Source organism: Gopherus flavomarginatus, chromosome 4, assembly GCF_025201925.1.
Source record: "Gopherus flavomarginatus isolate rGopFla2 chromosome 4, rGopFla2.mat.asm, whole genome shotgun sequence".
Classification (NCBI taxonomy): domain Eukaryota; kingdom Metazoa; phylum Chordata; order Testudines; family Testudinidae; genus Gopherus; species Gopherus flavomarginatus.
The window spans coordinates 6,196,992-6,222,777 of record NC_066620.1 but is presented as its reverse complement, the minus strand read 5'-3'; the positions used below and the strand labels follow the sequence as shown (position 1 = coordinate 6,222,777).

The following is a 25,786-nucleotide window of genomic DNA, read 5'->3' as shown; positions in this document are numbered from 1 at the left end:
GGGGTCCTGATGAATTATTTTTTTTTTTTTTTTTTTTTTTTTTTTTGGTAAGTGAGATGCTCTCATTAGTTTGTGTATAATTGTTGAAAACTATTGCTGTTTTCTGCCAAGAAACAAACAAAACAAGACCTCATGGTAACTAGAACAAACAACACAAACTGACCATTTAATCTGCTTTATTTCAAGCCTTCTTATTGTAAGACAATTATATTAGGAGACCAAATTCTCCAGGTTACTAAGGCTTCTTTTTGACACTATAGCAACGTAAGCAGCCGTAACATCAATTTAACTGGTCACTGAAGATTTCCACCCTCCTTTTTCCTCTCTCCCCAACTAAGGGGATTTTTGGGTGGTACAGGCACCTTCCGCCAGCCTTGTGCACTGGTGTGTGGGTAACTAGACAAAAAGGGGTATGATTAGGGCATGTGTGTGCCCTAGTAATCTCCAGCTACCAGAATGTCCCCTTGTGGTATTAGCAGCCAATATAAAAAACAGCCCCAAGGCTGCTCTAATTTTTGCTGGGGACCGATCTAGTAGGTGGATGGCCCTTGGATTGGACGGGTGGAAATGTAGCTCAAAGCTACCTTTTAATTCCTACTGGAGATTATGCTGAGTACAGTTTGGCTGTAGTTCAGGATCTAAGCTAGAACATCTTGGCAGTTTCAAACAATCTGTGTATTCAGGCAGACTGCATTCCTTTTGTATTGTACAGTTGGAGAGCAGATGTATTGGTGACTTCTTTCACTCTACAGGGGGATTTCCTTCTCTTTCTCCATATGTGGGGTCATTAGAGCAGAGCTAAGTAACTTAGCTGCATCTGGATGGGTTAGACAAGAAAACACTTCTAAGTTCAGATTTAAAAAAGAATGCTATATTTTTTTTCTTTTTTTTAATTTTTATTACTGCACCCAAATATTTTACTTAATCTTTCATTGCTTTGTGTTTGGAGGGCATATCAGAGACATGTTCATATCCATGATGACTCCTAAGAGAGATTTCTTAGAATGTCCTCCCAAATTCACAGCCTGTCGTCATAGGAGAATTTAGGGACATTTTGCTAATATGTTTTATTTTACATTTATTCAAGTTACATTTAATCTGCTGCCCAGTTTCTGAATGTACTTAAATCTATCTGGAATGTCTTGCAATTCTCAGTATCTTTTACTATAAAAATCCAACCAATAAACCAACACAAAAAAACCTCCTAGCAGGTTTCGATGGCAAATTTCATCAGCTTGTTGTCCTTTCTCAATAATATCGAAATGGCCCCCATTGTAATAGCTTCTGAGCCCCTTATAATTTTTAATGTTCATTCTCACAACGGAGGGAGCTAGGGAAATATTACTATTCCCATTTTACGAAAAGACAAAGGACATGTCTGCACTTACTGGGATCAGCGCTCTGGTGATCAATCCATTGAGGGTTGATTTAATAGATCTACTGAAGACCTGTTAAAATGACCGCAGATCGCTCTCCCGTCAACTCTGGTACTCCACCGGAACAAGAAATATAAGGTAAGTCAACGGGAGAATTTCTCCTGTTGACCCAGCGCGGTGTAGGCTCTGCAAAAGGTCAACCTAAGCTATGTCCAGGTCTGCCAAGAGCAATTCTGGGCCCCAGGACCAGGGTTGTCCCTGGTGGGGGTGGGGCCTGCGGTGGAAGTGATGATTCATCACTTCCAGGACACCATTACTTCTGGGACCAACCATGCCAGCCTGTGGGGCCCCCCAAAGTGCAGGGCCCAGAGCGGTTGTGCACGTCCGTAGGAGCCCTGCGGCCCACCTGGGTGATTTAAAATGGCCCGGGGCTCCCGGCTGCTGCCGCTGCTACTGCAGCAGTGGTGGCGGCTGGTAGCCTCCAGGTCCTTTTAAATCTTACGGACCCCTGGGCAATTGCCCCTTCACCCCTGTCTCCCACTCCTGGTTGTAGACCATAGTGTAGATCTGCCCTAAGTGAGTCACCCCAAGGTCACACAAAATCTTTTTTTTTTTTTTTGGCAGAGAATTGAATCTTCATCTCCCTAGTCCCAGGTTAGTACCTAACCAACAGGTCATCCTTCCTCTCTGTCAGCTCTCCCAACCGTCAGAACATTTTGGAGGGACCCATCTATTGTCTGTCTTCCCTGAAAATAAACAATTTCTAAGACTTGCCTATTACTTTACCAGATTTTAATCCGTAACAGAGTTAAATGTTACCAGCCCAAGGGAGGGGATATTAGAAATTCCTGGCTCACAGCACAAGTTGCAAGTTGCTGAAGTATATAAATACTTCAGTTCTGCACAGACATTGGGAAAAGTCCACGAATAGGAACTCTCGAGCATTCGGCCATGATTGGCTTTTGGCCAGGCTCTTATACAGAACGCCCTTTGAGAATTGCTGCACTCTGCTTATCAAAACAGGAAGGAAAAAGCTCAGATGCCAAAGAGGATGCAAGGCTCCAGAAAGAATGAAAAATGGAAATGCTGGGGGGAAAGGGAGCAAGAGCGGGGAGTTACGTACAGCATTGGTCCTTGTTTTTAGGCTATACTCCCTTTCCAGGTTAGAAATGTTCATTCTTCTTTTTCCATCTTAGCTATTTTTAAGGTCTGAGTGTGATCCCTTGGAAACATTCAGCTGTTGCCACTACAGTTGATCTTTGAAGTGCATTATGAGCAACTTGGAGGTTTCATAAATTCACAGTGAACTTTTAGTTACATTGCAGTACAGAAGCAGGTAATGCATCTGCCATGCAAAGATAGGGCATCATTTTTCTTTCTAGCAGATGTCCTGCAACAACCATCTAGACAAAAGGCACCTGTTCTGCAACACTGAGACTTTTTGCACCAGTCCAATGGATAGAAAGACCCGCCTGTAAAAATCAATGGTATGGACAACTTTCCGAGGGCTATGTGAGCCAGTGGACTAGATTATCCATTGTGGCTGCACTCCTCTAGACACAGGGCAGTAGTGTGTGGTGATGGGAGGGGGACTTCTGGGAGATGGTTATAGGTCCCTGAGTCTGATAGAATAGCTTAGAACAGCAGTTCTCAAACTATAGGTTGGTACCGCAAAGTGGATCACAACCTCGTTTAAATGGGTTCACCAGGGCTGGCTTAGATTTGCTGGGGCCCGAGGCAGAAGCCTGAGCCCAACCTCGTAGGGCCGAAGCCAAAGCCTGAAGACTTCAGTCCTGGGCAGCAGTGCCCAGGTTACTGGACCTCTGCCTGAGGCTGAAGCGCTTGGCTTCGGCTTTGGTCCCCGCACCCGGTGCAGTGGGGTCCAGACTTTGGCCTTCCCCCACCCAGGCGGCAGGGCTCAGGCAGGTTTAGACTTCGGTCCCCCCTCCCTGGGGTCGTCTTGTAATTTCATTGCACCGCGACCCCCTTCTGACAACAAAAGTTTGAGAACCCCTGGCTTAGAGACTGTTCTGACTTATACCGCTGGAATAAGGTCCTAAAGATTGTAAAGCAGAGTAGAAGAGTAGTTTCATCAGTTCAGGAGCAGAGGAAACTGATGTGCATGAATAGCAGTGGTCTACTCCATTTGTGGACAATGTATACTAGTCCGTATACCATCTGCGCTAGCCTTCAAAAGTCCAGGCCTATGTGTTGAATATTGTTGGCTGCCATTAAGCATAATGGGTTTCGTACAAAAGAAAACGTGTGTGTGGTTTTGAGATACTTGTATTTTGCAATTTCATTCCTGGATTTTGTGAGTGTAAGCAGTTAGTACTTGGGTAATGTTTGGAATAGATTTTGTTGGGCAATATCATGCCAGAGAAGAGTTCTGTGGTTGCTGATGTATATACTATGATGGTATGCTAATATGTGATGTCATGTTCTCTGGATCATGATAACTATCATTTGGGTTTATAATGGCTGTGTATTTCTTCAAATGAAAATGAATGGCTAAATGATGTTATTACAGAATTTGGCCTTGAAAAGGGTTTTCCTGTTTTGGATTATTTCTGAGGAGGCATTGTGGACATGAAACTGGTTGTTATGTATGTAGAAATTACTGACTTAATTTAAACCTTGAATTCCAGATGATGCCTTCTGTTTCCACCTAGGCATTTGCTCTGTGTGTTGTTGTTTTTTTTATTTGTTTATTCTTTGTATATGTGCACCAATAGTCCCAGTTTCAGTAATTCCTGTAGTATTGGCTTTGATATCAGTATCTCATTGCCATGAATAATCCCTGTAAGATCTCTGCAGATCACTTCTGTGCTCTTAAAACTTACGATTGCTATGAGCTTGGTACAGAGCCATTTTCATCTGATCTTTTAAGAAAATTTCCTCAAAATATTAGTCTTTTGGGGCCTGATCTAAAACTCCTTGAAAGTCAGTGGTCTTTTTTCCATTGAGTTAAATGAGATTTCAGACAGACCCTTTGTGAAGGCAGAACTGAATTTCAAGAATTCAACTATATTGGCCCTTATGAGGTAACGACCACCTGCAACTGCATTGACCTCTTTACATCATAACTTTTGTCATTACATGTTCAGCGTTCTAGCTGGTACTTTTGGGTAGAAGTGTGTTTGTTAAGAGCTCCATGTAAAGTCCTGCACACAAGCTGCCCTATTGTGTACAACTGTGAGGAACTGAGGGATCTGTGTGAACAGCAGTGGTCACCAACTGGTAGATCGCAATTGACTGGTCAATCCTGGTACCTCTGACAGTCAATCGCGATCTCTGGCCATTAACTGGGAGCTGCCTGATGTAAATGCCACCTGGCGGAAGCCTGCACCCCCCCACCCCCCAACTCCCTGCCCCAGCCCTGAGCCCCCTCCTGGAGCCTGAACCTCGTACCCCCTCCTGTACCCCAACACTCTGCCCTAGCCCGGAGCCCCCTCCCGCACCCAAACTCCCTCCCAGAGTCTGCACCCCAACACACTGCCCCAGCCTGGATCCCCCTCCTGCACCCAAACTCCCTCCCAGAGCCCACACCCCCTCCTGCACCCCAAGCCCCTACCTAAGGCTCAGCCCAGAGCCACCTCCCAGGCTCTTAAACCCCTCGGCCCCAGCCCACACCCTCTTCCAGCAGCCAGCCTCCTGTCCCAACCCCATGAAGTGAGCGAGGGTGGGGGAGAGGGAACGATGGAAGGAGGGTTGATAGAGTGAGAGGGGTGGGGCCTTGGGGGAGGGGCGGGGTAGATCCTGGGTGGCACTTAAATTCAAAATGTGATCTTGTGCGTAAAAAGGTAGCAGACCACTGCTGTACAGTCTATGCACTCTGTGTGAGATTATGAACTCTCTCTCCATATATACTAAAGTGCAAACTCCATTTTGAATGTGCAGCCTTTTGTCTTGTCTGTTTCAGCTTATCCGTTCATATGGCTAGGTTCTATTCAGTTCACGTTAATGATTCTGGTCTTGAACCAGAATGTTAAGTGATCCAAATATCTCATCCCTTCTCTTTTACAATCAGTGTGCAAAGTGCATAGGGGAGTTCAGGCATGCATACTAATCATTAACATATTACCAAAAGGTCCACATCCATCCCATCAACAAATATTTTTATTGATCCTAGAAAACCCAGGAACTATGCTACACATTCTTGAGCTCCATCTGCTGGTAAATTAGCTGATAGTAGCTCTTGTAACAATATCTGCCTATAAAGAGCAAAAATGTAAACATTCTTATAACAATTTCCAGTTGGAATTCTGTCAAGACTAGGGCAACTATTTTTGCTTTGACTAATTGTTTGTTTTTTTGCAAAAAATTGTTTGTGCTTTCTGTGAAAAAATCATTTTTCTTTTGTCAAAACAAAAACAAAAAACAAACTTGAAAACAAAAATATTTAGGCCAAAAACAGAGATTTTGATTTGGATATGTTGCTACAATGCCTTCTGGGAATTGCAATTTAGTTGGCTTATGTCCCCATTCGATTCTGTGCTTTGTACATGTCAGCTGGGCTTCAGCTCCCATGATGCATCGTGGTCAGAGGACCCCCATGATGCACAGCCTTTCCTTAACAAATCGCTGTGTCCTGGGCTTGCACCAGCTGCCCTGCCACTGTGACAGGGAGCAGCACTGCTTCCTACCTCCAGTGTGTACCTCCGCTGCAGGTACCCCATCCTTCTCCCTCAGCTCCCCCTCAGTTCCTGCCCCTCCGGCAATCTCCTCTTTTTGGGAACCTGAAAGAGAGTAACCCTAGCATGGGGTCACAATGCCACTCATGTTTAGCCTGCCCACCCCTCCATCGTGGACCTTGGGTGGATTGCCAAAAAAAAAGAGAGAATGCAGTTTATGGGCCACCTTCATAAAAAGTTTGGGAACTACTCCATTAATAAACTCCACACAGGCTCTCTCATGGCTAACACCAGTCTTGTCTGGAGCAGATTTAATAACAAACAATTCAAAACAATCCTCAAAGTCCTAAAATGAAGTCCATCACCACAACAACATAGACGTTCATACTCCAGTCTGGGACATTCAGCCAGTCCTGAAGCTTTTTTCTTCCAGTCTGCTCTTCACCAAGCAGCCACTCCCAGACCTTTCTAACTGGAGCTGAGCTCTTTTTGTCTCTCGGTAGCCCCCTTCTGCTGCTCTCCTGGCCCTCCTCTGGTTATTCAGCGTCTCCTGCCAGGAACTTTCTGTTCTTCTTCGAGTGATTGCTCACATCCATTCCAGTTAGGTGTGCGCGCCGCGCGTGCACGTTCGTCGGAAACTTTTTACCCTAGCAACTCCAGTGGGCCGGCAGGTCGCCCCCTGGAGTGGCGCCGCCATGGCGCCCAATATATATCCCTGCCGGCCCACCCGCTCCTCAGTTCCTTCTTACCGCCGTGTCGGTCGTTGGAACTGTGGAGCGCGGCATAGCTGTCCTCCACGTCCCTAGCTCTCCTTGTTTTTCTATCGTTATCTCTATTGTAGTGTTAATTAGACTGTTAAGTAGATAGTAGTAGTTAAGTGTTAAGTAGTTGTAAATAGTTTTTCGCCGGGGGCTTAGCCCTTCCCGGCACCCGGCACCGGGCTCATGCCTGGTTCGCCGGGCTTCAAGCAGTGTGCGGCCTGCAAGAAGCCTATGCCCACGAGCGACCCCCACGACGCGTGCCTGAAGTGCCTGGGGGAATCGCATAGATCCGACAAGTGCCGCATCTGCAAGGCTTTTAAGCCAAGGACTAAGAAGGAGAGGGATCAAAGGCTCCGGACTCTCCTCATGGAGGCGGCACTTGACCCGGCGGCTTCGCAGGCCGTGATGTCGGCGCCGGCACCGGATCGCACCGGCACCGAGAAGACTCCCCGGCACCGACCTTCTCCGGCACCGGGGACAGAGCCTAGGCCGTCGAAGTCCATTACTCCGGCCAGGCACACCCGAGTGGAGCGCCCGGCCTCAGCATCGGCCGCGGCGCCGCCGGCACCGTCGACTCCGGGCCCGGCGGGTCCGTCGAGTCCGGTGCCGCCAAGCTCCCCCATGACATCTGGGGTCGAGATAGTGGTGCCATCTACACCAGAGACCTTCGCCTCGGCACGGGACCTCATAGCCATGACCGAGCCCACTCAGCTACCACCCCCGGTACCTCCGGTGCGGGTTGTGTCCAGAGGCAAGCCTATGATGTCGGCACCGTCCCGGGACTCTCGCTCTCGCTCCAGGTCCCGACGTCAGGGTCGCTCCAGATCCCGCCGCCGCTCGCAGTCCTGGCACCGCTCCCCTCAGCGGTACCGGTCGCACTCGCGGCGCCGGTCGACACCGAGACGATCGCGGTCAGACTCCAGCCGTCGTTACCGGCACCGCGAGTCCAGGAGCCGATCCAGACGTTCGCCGCACCGGTCGACCTCCCGGCGCCGAGCTGGTGGCAGGTCCCGGTCCCGGTCGACCTCCCGGTACCGAACCGGTGGCAGGTCCCGATCCCGGCACCGAAGCGGCGCCCGGTACCGATCCAGATCCCGGCACCGTGGCAGAACTCGGTCCCGCTCCCGGCACCGTTACGACTCCCGGCACCGGTCCCCGGCACCGAGACGATCGCCCGTGCCGGCCCGCGCGGACCCTTACCATCCAGGGTCCGCCCCGCCATGGCCCTCGAGGCAGCCGTCCGTGTCTTCGCTGGCGGACAGTGGGTACGCGCTCGGCACCGACCGGCAGGCGGCGCTGTTCAGCGAGCCTCCACAGCAGGACGCAGCCCCACAGCAATGGGGTTTCTGGACACCCTGGGCGTATCATCAGGCCCAGGGCCCCCAACAGCTCCCTGCTAGGCCGGCGACTGCAGAGCGCAGGGCACCTGAGGCCTCGTTGTCTCGCCCCCCTCCCTCCCCGGATGGGGAGGAAGGATCCAAGCAACAGGACTCCACTTTGGCTCCTGAGGCAGAGGCGAGGGCCGAGGGAGACCCCCCTTTAGACACCCTCTTGCCGGGGGTCTCCTCATCTTCTTCCCCTGATGAAGCGGTGGCTGGGACCTCCTCCAACAGCCCCCCCCCGCTGGACCTCAGGGCGCACCAGGACCTCCTCCGGCGAGTAGCCCAAAACCTGAGTCTACAAGCCGAGGAGGTCTCGGAGGTAGAGGACCCTATTGTCACCATCCTCTCGGCAGACGCTCCCACCAGGGTCGCCCTGCCGTTCATACGGACCATCCAGGCCAATGCCAACACCATCTGGCAGTCTCCGGCCTCCATTCCTCCCACTGCGAAGGGCGTCGAGAGGAAGTACATGGCTCCTTCTAAGGGCTACGAGTACCTCCACGTACACCCGACTCCGTGTTCCCTGGTGGTCCAATCCGTCAATGATAAGGAGCGTCATGGTCAGGAGGCTCCAGCCCCCAAATCTAGGGAGGCTAGGCGGATGGATCTCCTCGGCCGTAAGGTGTACTCGGCGGGGGCGCTGCAACTCAGGGTCTCCAACCAACAGGCCCTGTTAAGTAGATACGCCTTTAACTCCTGGGTGGCAGCAGACAAATTCAAGGAGCTGTTGCCACAAGACGCTCGTCAGGAGTTTGCGGCCATCCTAGAGGAAGGCAAGAAGGTCGCACGCACGTCCTTGCAAGCCTCTCTGGACGCTGCGGATTCGGCTGCCCGTACCCTCGCGTCGGGTGTAACGATGCGTCGCCTCTCCTGGCTGCAGGTTTCCGGCCTTCCGCCGGAGCTCCAGCACACAATACAGGACCTTCCTTTTGAAGGCCAAGGGCTGTTCTCGGATAAGACAGACCCTAGACTCAAGAGTCTAAAAGACAACCGTATCATCATGAGGTCACTGGGGATGCACACTCCAGTGACGCAGCGCAGACCCTTCCGGCCGCAGCAACAACAACAACAGCGCAGGCCGTATCTCCAGTTCCGCCAGCGGCAGGACCTTAACAGGCGCCGCGGCAGGAACGGAAGGCGCAGGCACTCGGGGAACCAAGGGGGCCAAAACCAAGGCTCCTCTAAGCCCCCGCCTGGTCCCAAGCCTTCATTTTGAAGGTGCGCCCGAGGGCGCAGTAACAGTTTCCCCATTGGATCCTTTCCCCCCGTTTTCCAACCGCCTTTCTTTTTTCCTCCCGGCGTGGTCCCTAATAACATCAGACCGCTGGGTCTTACGCACGGTGCAGTCGGGATACCGCCTGCAGTTTGTTTCATTTCCTCCTCCCCGCCCCCCTTCCTCGTCCCTCTTCAGGGACCCCTCTCACGAGCAATTCCTTCGGCAGGAGGTGCAGACGCTCCTCGGCAAAGGAGCTATAGAGGCGGTGCCGGAGAACGAGAAAGGCAAGGGGTTTTATTCCCGCTACTTTCTGATCCCCAAGGCCAAGGGAGGCCTCAGGCCCATCCTCGACCTGCGAGAGCTCAACAAGTACCTGGTGAAGTTGAAGTTCCGCATGGTTTCCTTGGGGACCATTATCCCATCCCTGGATCCGGGAGACTGGTACGCCGCCCTCGACATGCAGGACGCGTATTTCCACATTGCTATCTGGCCACCCCACAGACGTTTCCTTCGCTTCGTTGTGGGGTCTCTGCATTACCAATTTGCAGTCCTCCCATTTGGCTTGTCCACGGCCCCGAGAGTGTTTACGAAATGCATGGCAGTTGTTGTGGCGCAGCTTCGGCGCAGTCGTATCCACGTGTTCCCGTATCTGGACGATTGGTTGATTCGGGGCACGTCGGAACAACAAGTCTGCAGCCATGTCCGTGTGATCACCGACATGTTCGCCACTCTGGGCCTCTTGGTGAACACAGACAAGTCCACCCTGGCCCCCACACAAAGGGTGGAATTCATCGGGGCCGTCCTGGACGCCACTGTGGGCAGGGCCTTGCTGCCATTGCAGCGGTTCCAGGCCTTGTCGGCAATCGTGCAACGACTACAGACAGCCCCCCTGACGTCAGTGAGGACGTGTCTAACCCTGTTAGGCCACATGGCGGCCTGTACTTTCGTGACCAATTACGCTCGGCTCCGCATGAGGCCACTCCAGTTGTGGCTCATCAGTCATTACAGGCCGACAAGACAGCCACTAGATATGTTAATCACGATCCCCCAGAGGGTCTTAGATTCTCTCGGCTGGTGGCTGGACCAGTCAGTGTTGTGTGCGGGTCTCCCCTTCCACCCATCTCAGCCCTCGGTGTCCCTAACAACAGATGCCTCAGATCTCGGCTGGGGGGCCCACGCAGGGACCCTGAGGACGCAGGGCCTGTGGTCCCAGGAGGAGGTGGGGCTACACATCAACATGCGGGAGTTGAGAGCGGTCCGTCTTGCTTGTCAAACGTTCTGTCATCAGCTCCAGGGTCGTTGTGTCGCGGTGTTCACCGACAACACGACGACCATGTATTATATCAACAAGCAGGGCGGCACCAGATCCTCCTCCCTGTGCCACGAGGCGATACGACTCTGGGACTTTTGTGTAGCCCACTCCATTCACCTCATGGCTTCCTTCCTCCCCGGAGTACGGAACACGCTGGCGGATCGATTGAGCAGATCCTTCCTGTCACACGAGTGGTCCCTTCGCCCGGACGTCGCCCTCTCCATCTTCCGGAGGTGGGGTTATCCCCGGGTGGACCTCTTCGCGGCCAAGGGGAACAGGAAGTGCCAAGCGTTCTGCTCCTTTCAGGGCAGGGAACCCGGGTCGATAGCGGATGCCTTCCTCATCCAGTGGTCGACCCACCTGTACTATGCATTTCCCCCATTCCCGTTGGTCCACAGGGTCCTTCTGAAGGTGCGCAGGGACAGGGCTCACGTGATCATGGTAGCCCCGGCGTGGCCCAGACAGCACTGGTACCCCATGCTGCTGGACCTCACCATAGCCGACCCAGTTCCCCTGCCCCTTCATCCGGACCTGATTACCCAGGAGCACGGGACCCTCTGTCACCCGGACCTGCAGTCGCTGCACCTAGCGGCGTGGCTCCTGCGTGGCTGACTGGCTCTGAGCTGCGCTGTTCCACGCCGGTGAGGGAAGTGCTCTTGGGCAGCAGGAAGCCGTCCACAAGAGCGACATATTTGGCCAAATGGAAGCGATTCTCCTATTGGTGCGTGGAGAGAAATCTCCGCCCTATGGAAGTTTCAGTAGCCAACATCTTAGACTACATTTGGTCCCTCAAAGGGCAAGGTTTGGCCATATCGTCGTTACGAGTCCACCTAGCGGCTATCTCCACCTTTCACCCGGGTGCGGATGGTCACTCTGTTTTTTCCCACCCGACGGTGTCTAGATTCCTTAAGGGGCTGGAACGTTTATACCCTAACGTCCGTCCCCCTGCTCCAACCTGGGATCTTAACCTGGTGTTGTCCCGACTCATGGGGCCCCCCTTTGAGCCGTTAGCTACTTGCTCCCTGCTTTACCTCTCTTGGAAGACGGCCTTTCTAGTAGCTATCACCTCAGCTAGACGGGTGTCGGAACTCCGGGCTCTTGTGGTAGACCCCCCATACACGGTCTTCCACAAGGACAAGGTGCAGCTGAGACCACACCCTGCTTTTCTCCCCAAGGTGGTCTCAGCTTTCCACGTCAACCAAGAGATATTTCTCCCGGTTTTTTTCCCGAAACCTCACTCCTCAGGCAGGGAGCAGCAGCTCCACTCGCTTGATGTCCGTAGGGCTCTCGCGTTTTACGTGGAGAGGACCAAGCCCTTCCGCAAATCCCCCCAGCTTTTTGTAGCAGTAGCGGACCGCATGAAAGGGCTTCCTATCTCCTCCCAGAGGCTATCCTCTTGGGTAACGTCCTGCATCAGGACCTGCTATGACTTGGCCCACGTCCCTACGGGCCGTGTGACTGCGCATTCTACCAGGGCGCAGGCGTCGTCGCTGGCTTTCCTCGCCCGTGTGCCCATCCAGGAGATCTGTCGGGCAGCGACCTGGTCATCGGTCCACACCTTTGCTTCCCACTACGCCCTGGTCCAGCAGTCTAGAGAGGATGCGGCCTTCGGATCTGCTGTGCTCCATGCCGCGACTTCTCACTCCGACCCCACCGCCTAGGTATGGCTTGGGATTCACCTAACTGGAATGGATGTGAGCAATCACTCGAAGAAGAAAAGACGGTTACTCACCTTTGTAACTGTTGTTCTTCGAGATGTGTTGCTCACATCCATTCCACACCCGCCCTCCTTCCCCACTGTCGGAGTCGCCGGCAAGAAGGAACTGAGGAGCGGGTGGGCCGGCAGGGATATATATTGGGCGCCATGGCGGCGCCACTCCAGGGGGCGACCTGCCGGCCCACTGGAGTTGCTAGGGTAAAAAGTTTCCGACGAACGTGCACGCGCGGCGCGCACACCTAACTGGAATGGATGTGAGCAACACATCTCGAAGAACAACAGTTACAAAGGTGAGTAACCGTCTTTTCTCTATAGCCTCTGCCACAACTTCCTTTAGCAACATCCTCACCTCCCTGAGTTGAGAGAACTCAGCAGGTAGCCAGCTGTCCCCTTTTGCGGTCTCCCCCTTTATAATGCCCAGGTGCTTTTTCTTAAGCCCAGTTGGGTAGCAGGTAATCCATCGCAGATGCACTGGCCCCTGCCCCTCTTAAAGGGCCAGTCATCCAGTGACAAAAAATTGCTTTTAACAGAAAAATTACACGGAGCTACTGTATCAATTGGTTGCTTTATTCCAATATTTAATTAATTAAAAAGCTCAATTTTTCAAAAATAAGTGAAGCTGCTGCAACAATGGCAGTTTGATACCCCATGGATTCCAGGGATCCTGCTAAAGAATTTCGGGCCAGCTTTCTGTGGGCTAGCTAGGGCCTTTTCTCAGATGGACAAATGGTTCTCTAGCTAGATGAGATTTTGCTTGAGTCACACTTCAGAGGCCACGAAACAATTGAATAGCAGAACTTTGTAGGGGCAACCCAGGTTGTCTTTAGATTCCTGTTCCTTCCTTAGAGTGAGGAGCGCCATGATTTTTAATATTCTCCCTTACTGTTCAGACATTTCCTTTTTGCTAGTTTTTTCCCCCCTCTTCCGTTTAGTTAAAGGCTAAGAGGAAAGCAATCAAGTGCTCCTATTGTGGTGAGAGTGCACTATCTCGTCTGACCAGCTCCTCTGCATTTTATATGGCAAGTTTCTCAACTGTAATGCATGATCATGGCTGAGGTATCTAAAACACCCAACTCCTTGCTGCTGCTGTAGCTACTGGGGGGAGCAGACCTCTACAATTGAAAAGTGGGCAAGGTTGGTAGACCTCTGGGATGCCAAAGGTAGTACAGGTAATTAGAGAAATGACTCTTCCTTCCCCCCACTCCTGATAGACTTCTCTGTACCAATTGCCTTTGTGGCAGCCAGAGGGCAGCTGGAGAATCCTTCCTCTGCTCCTGCTAAGGCCTGGTCTACACTACGCGTTTAAATCGATTTTACGCTGCACCCATCCACACAACGAGGCCCTTTATATCTATATAAAGGGCTCTTTAAACCGGTTTCTGTACTTCCTCCCGACGAGAGGAGTAGCGCTGAAATCGGTATTACCATATCGGATTAGGGTTAGTGTGGCTGCCAATCAACGGTATTGGCCTCCGGGCGGTATCCCACAGTGCACCATTGTGACTGCTCTGGACAGCAATCCGAACTTGGATGCCCTGGCCAGGTAAACAGGAAAAGCCCCGCAAACTTTTGAATTTCATTTCCTGTTTGCCCAGCGTGGAGCTCTGATCAGCACGGGTGGCAATGCAGTCCCAAATCCAAAAAGAGCTCCAGCATGGGCTGTATGGGAGATACTGGATCTGATCGCTGTATGGGGAGACAAATCTGTTCTATCAAAGCTCCGTTACAGAAGACGAAATGAGAAAGCATTTGAAAAAATCTCCAGGCTATGATAGACAGAGGCCACAGCACAGTGCTGTGTGACAAGCGTAACGGAAAGCCAAAGAATCAAATGGATGCTCATGGAGGGAGGGAGAGTGTACTGAGGACTCCAGCTATCCCGCAGTCTCCGAAAAACATTTGCATTCTTGGCTGAGCTCCCAATGCCGGTAGGGTCAACCACATTGTCCGGGGTGTTTCAGGGTATATGTCGTCAAGTTACACCTTCCCCCCCCCCCCGTGAAAGAAAAGGGAAAAAAATCGTTTATTGACTTTTTTATATGTAACCCTATGTCTACTGCATGCTGCTGGTAGACGCGGTGCTGTGGCAATGAATAGCAGCATCCTCTCCCCTCCCCTCCCCGGTGGCAGACGGTACAATATGACTGCTATCCATCGTCATCATCAGCCCGTGAGTGCTGCCGGCTGGCCTCAGGTGAGGTCAGCTGGGGGCGCCTGGGTAAAAATAGGAATGACTCCCGGTCATTCCCGGTAGATGGTACAGAACGGCTGGTAACTGTCCTCATCATAGCAACTGGGGGCTGAGTTCCATCAGCCCCCCTCCTTTCATGTCTAAAGAAAAGATTCTGTACTGCCTGGACTATCATAGCAGTGGGATGCTGGGCTCCTCTCCCCCCCACCATTTAATGTCCTGCCTGGACTATCATAGCAGCTGGAGGCTGCCTCCCCCTCATTTTATCTCACTAAAAAGTTAATGTTTCTTATTCCTGCATTCTTTATTACTTCATCACACAAATGGGGGACGCTGCCATGGTAGCCCAGAAAGGTTGGAGGAGAAGGGAATCAACGGGTGGGGTTGTTGCAGGGGCACCCCCCCGTGAATGGCATGTAGCTCATCATTTTCTGCAGGATCTGACATGGAGCGACTGTGCTCTCTGGTTTTCTGATACACTGGTTCTCTAGTACACTTGCCCCATATTCTAGGCAGGACTGACTCTATTTTTAGATAAACCATAAAGGAGGAATTGACTTGGGGAGTCATTCCCGTTTTTGTCTTTGCGCCCCCGGCCGACCTCAGCTAAGGCCAGCCAGGAGTACCCATGACAGCAGCAGATGGTGCAGAATGACTGATAACCGTCATCTCATTGCCAATTTACAATGGCACAGCAGATGGTGCAGAACGACTGATAACCGTCATCTCATTGCCAATTTACAATGGCACAGCAGACAGTACAGAACGATTGGTAACCATCTCTGCTACCTTGCAATGGCAAATGAATGCTGCTGTGTAGCACTGCAGTACCGCCTCTGTCAGCAGCATCCAGTACACATACGGTGACAGTGACAAAAGGCAAAACGGGCTCCATGGTTGCCATGCTATGGCGTCTGCCAGGGCAATCCAGGGAAAAAGGGCGTGAAATGATTGTCTGCTGTTGCTTTCACGGAGGAAGGAATGAGTGATGACATTTACCCAGACTCACCCGGACACTGTTTTTGCACCATCATGCATTGGGATCTCAGCCCAGAATTCCAGTGGGCGGGGGAGACTGCGGGAACTATGGAATAGCTACGGGATAGCTAACCACAGTGCAACGCTCTGGAAATCGACGCTAGTCTCGGTACATGGACGCACACCGCCGAATTAATGTGCTTAGTGTGGCCGCGTGCACTTGACTTTATACAACCTGTTTTACAAAACCGGTTTATGTAAAATCGGAATAATCCTATAGTGTAGACATACCCTAAGTCCTAAGAAAGCACCTGAAATTAAAAGAGAGACCTATCGTGGAAGTCACTTGGGTTGCTAGTCAGTGCCTAAGTAATCTCTGTTCCCTTTGCCTTATTTGATAATGTCTTCTTAAAAACTGCGGCTCCCTCTTTTAATGAACCAATTAAGAGTAGTCCACACAGTTATTCTGAATCTTTGCATCATGTAAGATGCTTGCAGGGCAGGTCTTAGGGCTTATGGGACCTTGTGCAAAGAAGTGTGAGGTACTATTGTAGTTCCTCCCTCCCTTGTGATCAGGCCCTCCATTCTCTGTGGTGGTGTTGGAGGCACTCTGACAGGAGGATTGGGTAGGGGGAGAGGGGACTCTGTGTCACCACATACATAGCATAGGTCTAAGGGTGCTCCGAAATACCCAAAATGCTGCTCTCTTGACTTCAGAGATGTCCCTGTCATCTTACTACTTCATATTGCAAAGGTCATTTTGAGAGTTGGTATACCGAATTAACCAGAATAATCCTTTAATAATAATAATTAGTAATATTATATTTTAAAAATCTGCTTCTATGTAGTGATTTTCATTGAAGTATCTCATACTTAATAAAAGTAAATAGAATTACAGATCACACAGTGCATCATTGTCAATCAAGAGTTTCAACCCAGGTTTTCTAACTCACGCTCAGAGTTTGAAAACTATTTCCCCACAGTGAATAGGAAACTTCTGAGGGCAAGTGCCATCACTTTCTGTAGAACCTAAGCGTTCTTCTTTTTTCCAAAACAAAAACAAACACAATCCAACTCCCCCCCATAACCATTTCTAGCCCTTATTGTGCAAAAAAAACCCAAAAAACCTGCCAATCCAAGGTTAATCCATTGCACTGCTGCCTTTCTGAATGTGCAGATTATTCCAGTGCCTCTGCTGCTGCTCATTGCTTTTTCAAACAGTAGCAAAATGGAAACAAGCCACAATATTTCAGTTTTCAGTTCTCTGCAATGATAGTGAAACTGACAAAAATAGTTGAGTTGCATTCTGCTGCCTCTTTGGAAAGCTCTTAGCAACAGCAGCAGCAGACATAGTCAGTTGAGGTATTTGCTGGAGAGAGAGACTCAAAAATGAAGGCTGTAGGAAGAGTAGAGTAGTGGAAACACTGATATTCCAGCCAGAAAGCTGAGGGAGGAGGTAGAGTAGTGGACTCTCACGTCTGTGTTGTAGCAGTCAGGAGACCGAAGGGAGTACTGGAACCGCGAGAGAGAGAGAGAATTCTCCTTCATTCTTCCAGAAGTCAGGCAGGTTGGGAAGGGAGAGAGAAGGTACATGAGTTTTTCCAATTTTTTCAGACACCTGCTAGCTGGAAACTGATATGAAAGATGGAGCCCTGGAACATTACCCTTTCCCTGTATCTTGATAGGGTGGGGAAGGATGGTACAGTAGAACTTCAAAGTTACAAACGCCTTGGGATGGACGTGGTTAGTAACTCAGAAATGTTCGTAACTCTGAACAAACGTTATGGTTGTTCTTTCAAAAATTTACAACTGAACTTTGACTTAATACAGCTTTGAAACTTTATTATGCAGAAGGAAAAATGCTGCTTTTAACTATCTTAATTTAAATCAGGGGCTCTCAAACTGGGGTTCGGGACTCCTCAGAGGGTCACTAGGTTATTACATGGAGGGTCGCGAGCTGTCAGCCTCCAGCTTTTATAATGGTGTTAAATAGGTAAAGAAGTGTTTTTAATTTAAAAGGGGGGTCGCACAGAGACTTGCAGTAAAAAAGGAGTCACCAGTGCAAAAGTTTGAGAACCACTGATTTAAATGAAACCAACACATAAACAGTTTCCTTACCATGTCAAACCTTATTTTTTAAACATTCCCTTTTATTTTTTTAGTAGTTGATGTTCTTCTTCGAGTGGTTGTTCATGTCCATTCCAAGCCGGTGTGTGCGCTCCGTGTGCACGCCAGCCAGAAGATTTTCCCTTAGCAGCGCCCATAGGGTCAGCCTGGGCGCCCCCTGGAGTGGCGCTACCGTGGCGCCCTATATAGGGGCCCGCCGACCCTCCACCACCTCAGTTCTTTCTTACTGCCGGTGACGGTAGCTGGAACTTTGCTCGCTCTCACAGCAAGCCTAGCAGTGTCTCTGTTCGTATATATAGTTTTCGCTTTTTTTCTTAGTTTTAGAGTTAGCATTAGTTGTAAGTTTAGTAGTAGTTGGGGGGGTTCCCTCCCCAACGTAACCCTTGTCCCCTCCTGGGCATGCCCAGGTCCCCAGGGTTTAAACTCTGTGCGGACTGCGGGAAGTTTATGCCAAAGAGTGACCTGCACTTTTCCTGCTTGAGGTGACTCAGAGAGAGCCACCAAAGAGACTGGACTCTCAAGGGCAGAGAGCAAAGACTTAGAGTGCTCCTGATGGGGGCGGCCTTACAGCCACACTTGGACCCTGAGCCTGCCGACCCGGCGCCTAGCACCTCATCCTCGGTACGCAGCGCTCCAGCGCCATTAGCCAGACAGGAGGCCCAATCTAAGAACTCTAAGTCCCGGCACTGGAGAGAATCGGGACATAGGAAATCGGCCTCCATGTGGCACCGATCACCGTCTCCAGTGCCTTTGTAAAAGAAGAGGCCGGTGAGGGGCTGATCACTCTGCCAGGACCTTAAAAGGCCGGTGGCGTCCACAAGTGTGGTGGGACAAGCCGTGCCTCAGGAGCCACCTCCCAAAGTTCAGTTGACTCCTGCCCCTGTGGGGGTACAGTTGAGTCCAGACTGGTCCAGGTCCCTGGACCTCTGCAAGGATGTGTGCCTCCCATCGACGCCGAAGGCATTCGAGGCAGCCTCAGACGTGTTAAGCCTTCTGGTACCGGCCTCCCCACGTCAGAGGGAAGAGCTGCCAGGGACTACCCGATCCAATCGAGGGGCAAGCCAGCTATAATGATGCCTCAGTCCCTGCCCCATGCCGCTCCAGCGGCACTGGCGCAGAAAGAACAAACGCTCTGTACCGCTCGCCAGCGACAGTGGGTACTGCCCCTCCTCGGTCTTCATAGTTGGAAGCTCGGAATTCGAGGTGGAATCCCACCACTCCAATAGATCAAGGAGCAGGAGATTGGCTTCACAAAGAAGTCAGCAACCTTACCTGGTGCCTTGGCAGCAGCAATGGCAACCACCCTCCCAGTGGCCTTTCTGGACCCCCTGGGCTTACCATCAGGTCCAGGGTCAGGTGCATGGCCCACGCTCCAGGTCCGCATTGGTCTCCTCAATGTCAGTGGTTCTGGCGCAAATACCTCCACCCATACCTGGATGACTAGCTCATCAAGGGCCATTCCAAAGATCAGGTGGAGGCTCAAGTGGCCTTTACCAGACAGACCTTCCTCGAGCCCGGCCTCCTGCTAAACAAGGCCAAATCTACCCTGTCTCCCGTCCACAGAATGGAGTTTGTAGGGGCAGTCCTGGCCTTGATGCAAGCCAGAGTGTACCTCCCAGAGTCCAGGTTTTGGTCTATGTCCAACATCATCCTCAGTCTCCGGTGCTTCTCGACCACTACGGCAAAGAATTACCTCAAGTTACTGGGGCATATGGCCACATGCACCTATGTGGTGAATCACGTCAGTCTCAGACTGCACCCTCTTCAGTCCTGGCTAGTAACCATGTACCGACCAGCCAGGGATGCACTGGACTCCGTGGTGACGCTTCCCCAAGCAGTGCTGGACTCCCTCTACTGGTGGCTCGGCCTGCAACAGGTCTGCGCGTGAGTACCCTTCACCAGCCCTATCCCTGGTAACAGACATGTCAGATCTGGGATGGGGGGCGCATCTGGCGAATCTCAGGACCCAGGGCCTCTGGTTCCCAGAGGACCTTTCCTTGCACATCAACGTCAGGGAGCTGTGGGGGGGTGCGCCTTGCCTGCTAGACTTTCAAATCCCCCTTGACAGGCAGGTGTGTAGCAGTCCTCACGGACAATACCTCGGCGATGTTCTATATCAACAAATGGGGGTTCACGCTTCTCTCCCCTGCGCTGGGAAGCCCTCACGTTATAGGACTTTTGCGTACAGAATTCAATCCACCTGAAGGCATCCTACCTCCCGGGGGTGCAAAACTGTCTAGTGGACACCCTCAGCCACTCGTTCAACGATCACGAGTAGTCCCTTTGCCGGGATGTGGTACATTCAATCTTCCATCTCTGGGGCTATCCCCAGATAGGCCTGTTCACCTTGCAGGACAACAGGAAGTGCCAACAGTTCTGCTCCCTCATGGGCACAGTCCAGGGTCTCTCATGGATGCCTTCCTCCTCTTATGGGAAGAGGGGCCTCCTCTACACCTTCCCTCCGATTCTGATGGTCCACAGGGTACTCCTCAAGATTCGCAGAGATCGTGCTCGAGCCATACTGATAGCGCCGGCGTGGCTGCGCCAGCACTGGTTCACGTTGCTACTGCAGATGTCCGTACAGGCGCCCTTTGCGTTGACCCTGCTCCTGGACCTGATCACACAGGAGTCACTCCACCTCAGAGTCTGAATGTTCCATGGCTGAACTTGATGGAAATGCAGTGCTCACAACAGGTTAGGTAAGTCTTCCTTGGTAGCAGGAAGTGCTCTACCAGGGCCAGATACACAGCCAAGTGGAAACGTTTCTCCATCTGGGCAGAACAGCAGGGTCGAGCTCTGTTGCTTGTGCCGATTCCTCTCATGCTAGACTACGTACTCCATCTGAAACAGCAGGGATTTTCCCTCTCCTCGGTCTGGGTCCACTTGGCTGCCATCTGTACGTTCCACCCAGGAGCTGATGGAGTTTCAGTCTTCACTAATCCACTGGTCAGCTGCTTCTCCAAGGGCCTGGATAGACTCTTCCTGCATACAAGTCATACAATCTGTCCTGGTCTGGGACCTTAATTTGGTCCTTTCTGCCCTCATGGGTGCCTCCTTTTGAGCCCCTCACTACATGCTCACTACTTTATCTCTCCTATAAGGTCACATTCCTCGTGGCTATCACCTTGGCCAGGTGGGTCTCGGAGCTCAGAGCCCTGACGTTCAAGCCTCCATACACTGTTTTTCACAAGGACAAGGTCCAACTCAGGCCACACCTGGCATTCCTCCCTAAGGTGGTCTCCCAATTCCACATGGGTCAGGATATTTTTCTCCCTGTGTTCTATCCCAAACCACGTTCCTCCAGCAGGGAACGTAGGCTGCATTCCCTGGATGTTCGCAGGGCCCTAGCATTTTATATCGAAAGAACCAGGCCATTCAGGAAATCAGCCCAACTTTTCGTTGCTGTGCTCGACAGGATGAAAGCGCTACATGTCTCGTCACAGTGTATCTCCTCCTGGATCACGGCCTGCATCTGTGAATGCTACAATCAGGCTAAGATGCCTGCCCCGCCGATCACAGCCCACTTCACAAGGGCACAGGCCTCTTCTGCGGCATTCCTGGCTCAAATCCCGACACAGGAAATATGCAGAGCTGCCACATGGTCTCCAGTCCATACTTTCATGTTGCATAATGCCGCCATACATCAGGCGAGAGACGATGCAGCCTTCAGCTGTGCAGTGCTCCAATCTGCAGTGAACTCCGACCCCACTGCCTAAATTCAGGCTTGTGAGTCATCTGCTTGGAATGGACATGAACAACCACTCGAAGAAGAAAAAACGTTTACTCACCTTCTTGTAACTGTTCTTCGAGGTGCGTTGTTCATGCCCATTCCAATACCCACCCTCCTGCCCCGCCGTTGGAGTGCCGGCAAGAAGGAACTGAGAGGATGGGGGGTCGGCGGGACCCTATATAGGGTGCCATGGTGACGCCACTCCAGGGAGCGTCCAGGCTGACCTTACGGATGCTGCTAAGGGAAAATCACGCACACACCTGCTTGGAATGGATATGAACAACCACTCGAAGAAGAACAATAGTTATGAGAAGGTGAGTAACCATTTTTTTAAGACAGCACTTTATTTGCTTTTCCTTTCCTTTCCTCTCTGCTGCTGACTGATTGCATACTTCCTGTTCTAAAAGAGGGGTGTGATTGACTGGTCAGCTCGAAACTCTGGTGTTCATAGCTCTGAGGTTCTACTGTAACTCATTTGCTGAGCAGTGGAACTCTGAATCTCTTGTCTGTGTCTGCAGCTAGAAGAATTAGTTCTCTGGAAAAATTTCCCAGTCTTGTTGTTTGAGTGCACAGATGATGGGGTAAGTTTGGGTGAGGGAAGAGGGAAGCCCTCTGTGTGTATTTTGTGCATATCTGTATAAATATATGTGAGATTTTATTGTGGAAGAGAGAAGTGGTGACAGAAAGAGCGACAGAATATATAACGGAGGAGATAGCGTGCACAATTTAGGGAAAAGGAGACGTGAGAAAGAAAAGTGGAAGCAGACCCTGAAGACAATTCATAAAAAAGACACACTGATTTATTACAGGAAAGAGAAGAAAAACTCAAGTGGAGTCAGGAACAACAAGAAGGTTATAAAAGCCAGAGAAGTCCAGTAAGTCGTACTGGTTGTATAGGACTTGGCATATATATTTCTCGACTAGTTTAGCTGATGAATAAATTTAGCCTGGGACTATGGTGATCTGAGTTCAATTCCCTGCTATGTCACAGACTTCTGTGTGACCATGACCAAGTCACTTAATCTCTTTGTGGCTCAGTTCCCCACCTGTAAAATGGGGGATAATAGCACTTCCCTGCTTTGCAGGGATGCTGTGAAGATAAATGCATTAAAGATTTTAATGTGCTCAGATACCGTGATAAGGGGAGGCACATAAAATAGATAATACCTCAAAGGGATCACTCATCCTCGTGGCCTAGGTCTGTCAAGGACTAGCCTGCTTTTTTCCAACCAACCAGGTTGCCAATTATTTCTAGGAAGCTTCTCCTACCCAGCACTTTCCAGTAACTGGTTGATTGATAGGCTTGTTGTTCGATGTTTATAACCTCAGAAATACATGACCACATGCTAGAATTGGATTAGGTTTGGCCAACTACATCTTTTAGTTTAGATTTTCAACTATGGAAACAAGGACTCTTTATTTTAATCATATAAAGCAGGACTACCTGGGCTGGATTCATCCCTACTGTAACATCGAGAATGAATTTGGCCCCATATATTAAAAGCCAACTGAATACACAGCTTTGTTCTTGGCAGTAAAGATGCCATTTCCATTGGTGTGTAGTGCACAAGAGGTGGGTTGCCTGCTAGCGTAGGGCGAGAAACTGACTTCAGTACAATTTCACTGTTGATGTGGATACTTCTGATGCCTAGAGACTCACCATGCTTTTTCCAAGTTCACTGTAGTGGGTCAAAGGATGCACTATGCACATTTTCCCTAGTCAACATGAGGAAAGTCTTTCTTCAGTAAATTCTCAAAACAGTGGTACACTGGTACTTAAGATTACTTACTAGGATTGTGATCCTGAAAGGGAAAAAACCTATGAAAAGATAGAAGAATGTACTCTATTTCCTGTAGTTTTATTATCTAAACCCTGGGACCTATAACAGGACTGGAGAGCTCTAATCTAAATGTAGACTGAAACCTTGCCTTTGGATCTATCAAAATAATAATGTGCAGTAAAAGAAGGCATGCCTATCTGAGGTCAGAAGAAAGTCTTTTTGTGATTATGACACAATGGGGAAAAATGGTGTTTGGTAATAGTACAGCACTTTGAAAACACTGCTGTTGTAAGGCTACGGATATGACTGAGATCTTAGGATATTGCCTCTTATGTAGTGAAGAAGATAGCTTAGAGTTGGGTTGGAAAGGGTCTGGGTTTTGTTTGTTTTTTAAAGCTTTTCTTACTTTTGGCTATTTTATTTTTTAAAAATCTGACTTCTCCTGTATTTATTCCATCTCACTTGCATCATGTACCAAGCACACTCTGATGCTATCCCTATGGAAAGTATAGGGGCTTGAATGATTATGACTTGTAAACTTGATGGGAGAATCAATTTCTGCTGTTTTCTAGCAAAATATTTGCAAACATTGGATTCATATAGGCCATAATTCCCACAGTTGCACAGTCACTGAGATTTCCCAGTAACCCTAAACTGAAACCTCATTCTGATCCCTCTGTTAAAGTACTGGACCACTTCATCATTTAATTAATAACCGATCTGTTCAGATGCAGTCCAAGAGTTGGTGCAAAAAGTAATCGCTCTTTTATTTGTGCAAATATATTTATTTTTTTACCAAAGAATGCTGAAAATATGGTTTCGTGTACCTCTGAAAGAACTTTTGAAGTCTGTGGGTTTTTTTGGGACCTTTTTTTAATTGTAGAATTGAATGTTACAGTAGTCAAACCATGTGGTGTGTTTTTTTTAAATTAATACCTTACTATGTTTGTGCCTGTTGAGACTACAGTATTAATATATCTAATTAAAATAATAATCTGATCTAATTTCATGGGATGTTATATACTGCTGTTAAACTTCAATTGTCCTGCCTCCAAGAACAAGTACAGTCTGTCCCTTACCCTTTATTTTTTCTATTGCAAGGGAAGTCCAAATAGAATGGGATAAAAGGTTTGTAATGTTCAGTGACTAAACTTGTCCATTCTGTTTCCACGCCTCTTCCGCTTGCTTGACGTCATGCTATTTTTGTCCCTGTCTAGCTCATTGACACAATTGCCTCAGAAATTGGAGAACTGAAACAAGAGATGGTACAGACAGATCTCATGCTGGAAGATGGATCCACTGATTTGCAAAGGTGATTAAAAAGTATAATATACCGGTAATAGTTCCTGGCAACATAAAGCCTATTTTCACCATGCCGCTTTATTTGGGAAGCTGACATTTCTGTCATATTCATTAGCTTTCCTCTTGCGAACACAAAATGTTGTAGGTGCTGTGTAGATTAGTGATGAAGGCGTTTGCCTGTGAGCAGTGGGAGTGTCTGCTGATTATATTGTATGTGTATTTGTTTTAATTTCTTTTAGAAGCAGTTGAACTTTGTGCACTCCCAGTTCCTTATAACAAACAACAAAAACCTAGGAAACAGATACAATTTTAAACACGGAAACTACTAACATTATTACTGCTGGCTGTGGAGATGAACCTAACTTTTACATTGTAAAGTGTTTTAGAAATATTTCTTGCTTCAGTCAATTTTGTGAAGATTCAATGGAATTTTCGTACAATAACAGATGGTAGTTTTGCCTTTACAGGTTAATAATAGTGAAGTATCAACTGCTATAAAGTGACCCACGTTATTAAAGTATTTGTGAGATATGTGTGAAGTTAGTTTAATTGAAACAATCTTTAAATATATGGACAGTAGACTGATGAATTTTGGGAAGGCTAAGAAAGATGTTACAGTACAAATAAAGTTCTGACTCTCTTTTAAATGAAACAGAGTGCAGGTGTGGGTTATTGTAACTGTTAATCTAAATCTATTGCTTTCTGTTGTCAAGCTAGGGAAATAGATAGTGTATGGTAAATATTAGGGCCAAACCTCTTTGGTTTTATCTTTTTTAGCAGTACTGATATCTAGAAACGTTTGACAATTCAGTCCATTAGGTTAAATTTTAGGGGATTTTTATTCCTCCTAAAAGGTGAAATATTAGTTGTGAAAGGAAAGTAACAGATCTAGACCTTTGAGTGTATTGAGTAAATATGCAGGTTTCTAACTAACTGATCTTTTATAATATGCAACCTTGTTGTAGCTGTGTTGGCCCCATGATATTAGAGAGACAGGGTGGGTGAGGTTATATCTTTTATTGGTCCAATAAAAGATATTACCTCACCCACCTGGTCTTTTATAGGGCAGTGGAATGACCTCTTATTGCAGTACCTATTCATATCTCTGTAGCTAGTGCTTAGTTGCTGTTGTCATTGCGGATGCTCGTTCAGGCATCTATAACTTGATACTTGAATTTGAATCCAGAGAAAAAGTAATATACAAATTGTAAGCCAATAGAGGTCTGTGTGTTTGTTTGGTTTCCTTTTAAAAATGATTTAAATCATCTTAACTGCTTTT

The 25,786-nt window shown here is 49.2% G+C and overlaps 1 protein-coding gene across 7 annotated transcripts in view; it reads left to right on the top strand.

Annotated features, from left to right (window-relative positions):
- The window catches only part of LOC127049906 (sodium/potassium/calcium exchanger 3-like), a 500,507-nt gene that overhangs the window by 427,872 nt on the left and 46,849 nt on the right, over nt 1-25,786 (top strand). For 6 of the 7 annotated variants that reach the window (XM_050951276.1, XM_050951280.1, XM_050951281.1 and 3 more), the window contains one exon: nt 24,423-24,517. In XM_050951276.1, the coding sequence (XP_050807233.1) occupies nt 24,423-24,517 (95 nt within the window). Of the gene's footprint in view, nt 1-24,422; nt 24,518-25,786 lie in introns of those variants that run through there. The other variant, XM_050951283.1, reaches the window with a different exon arrangement.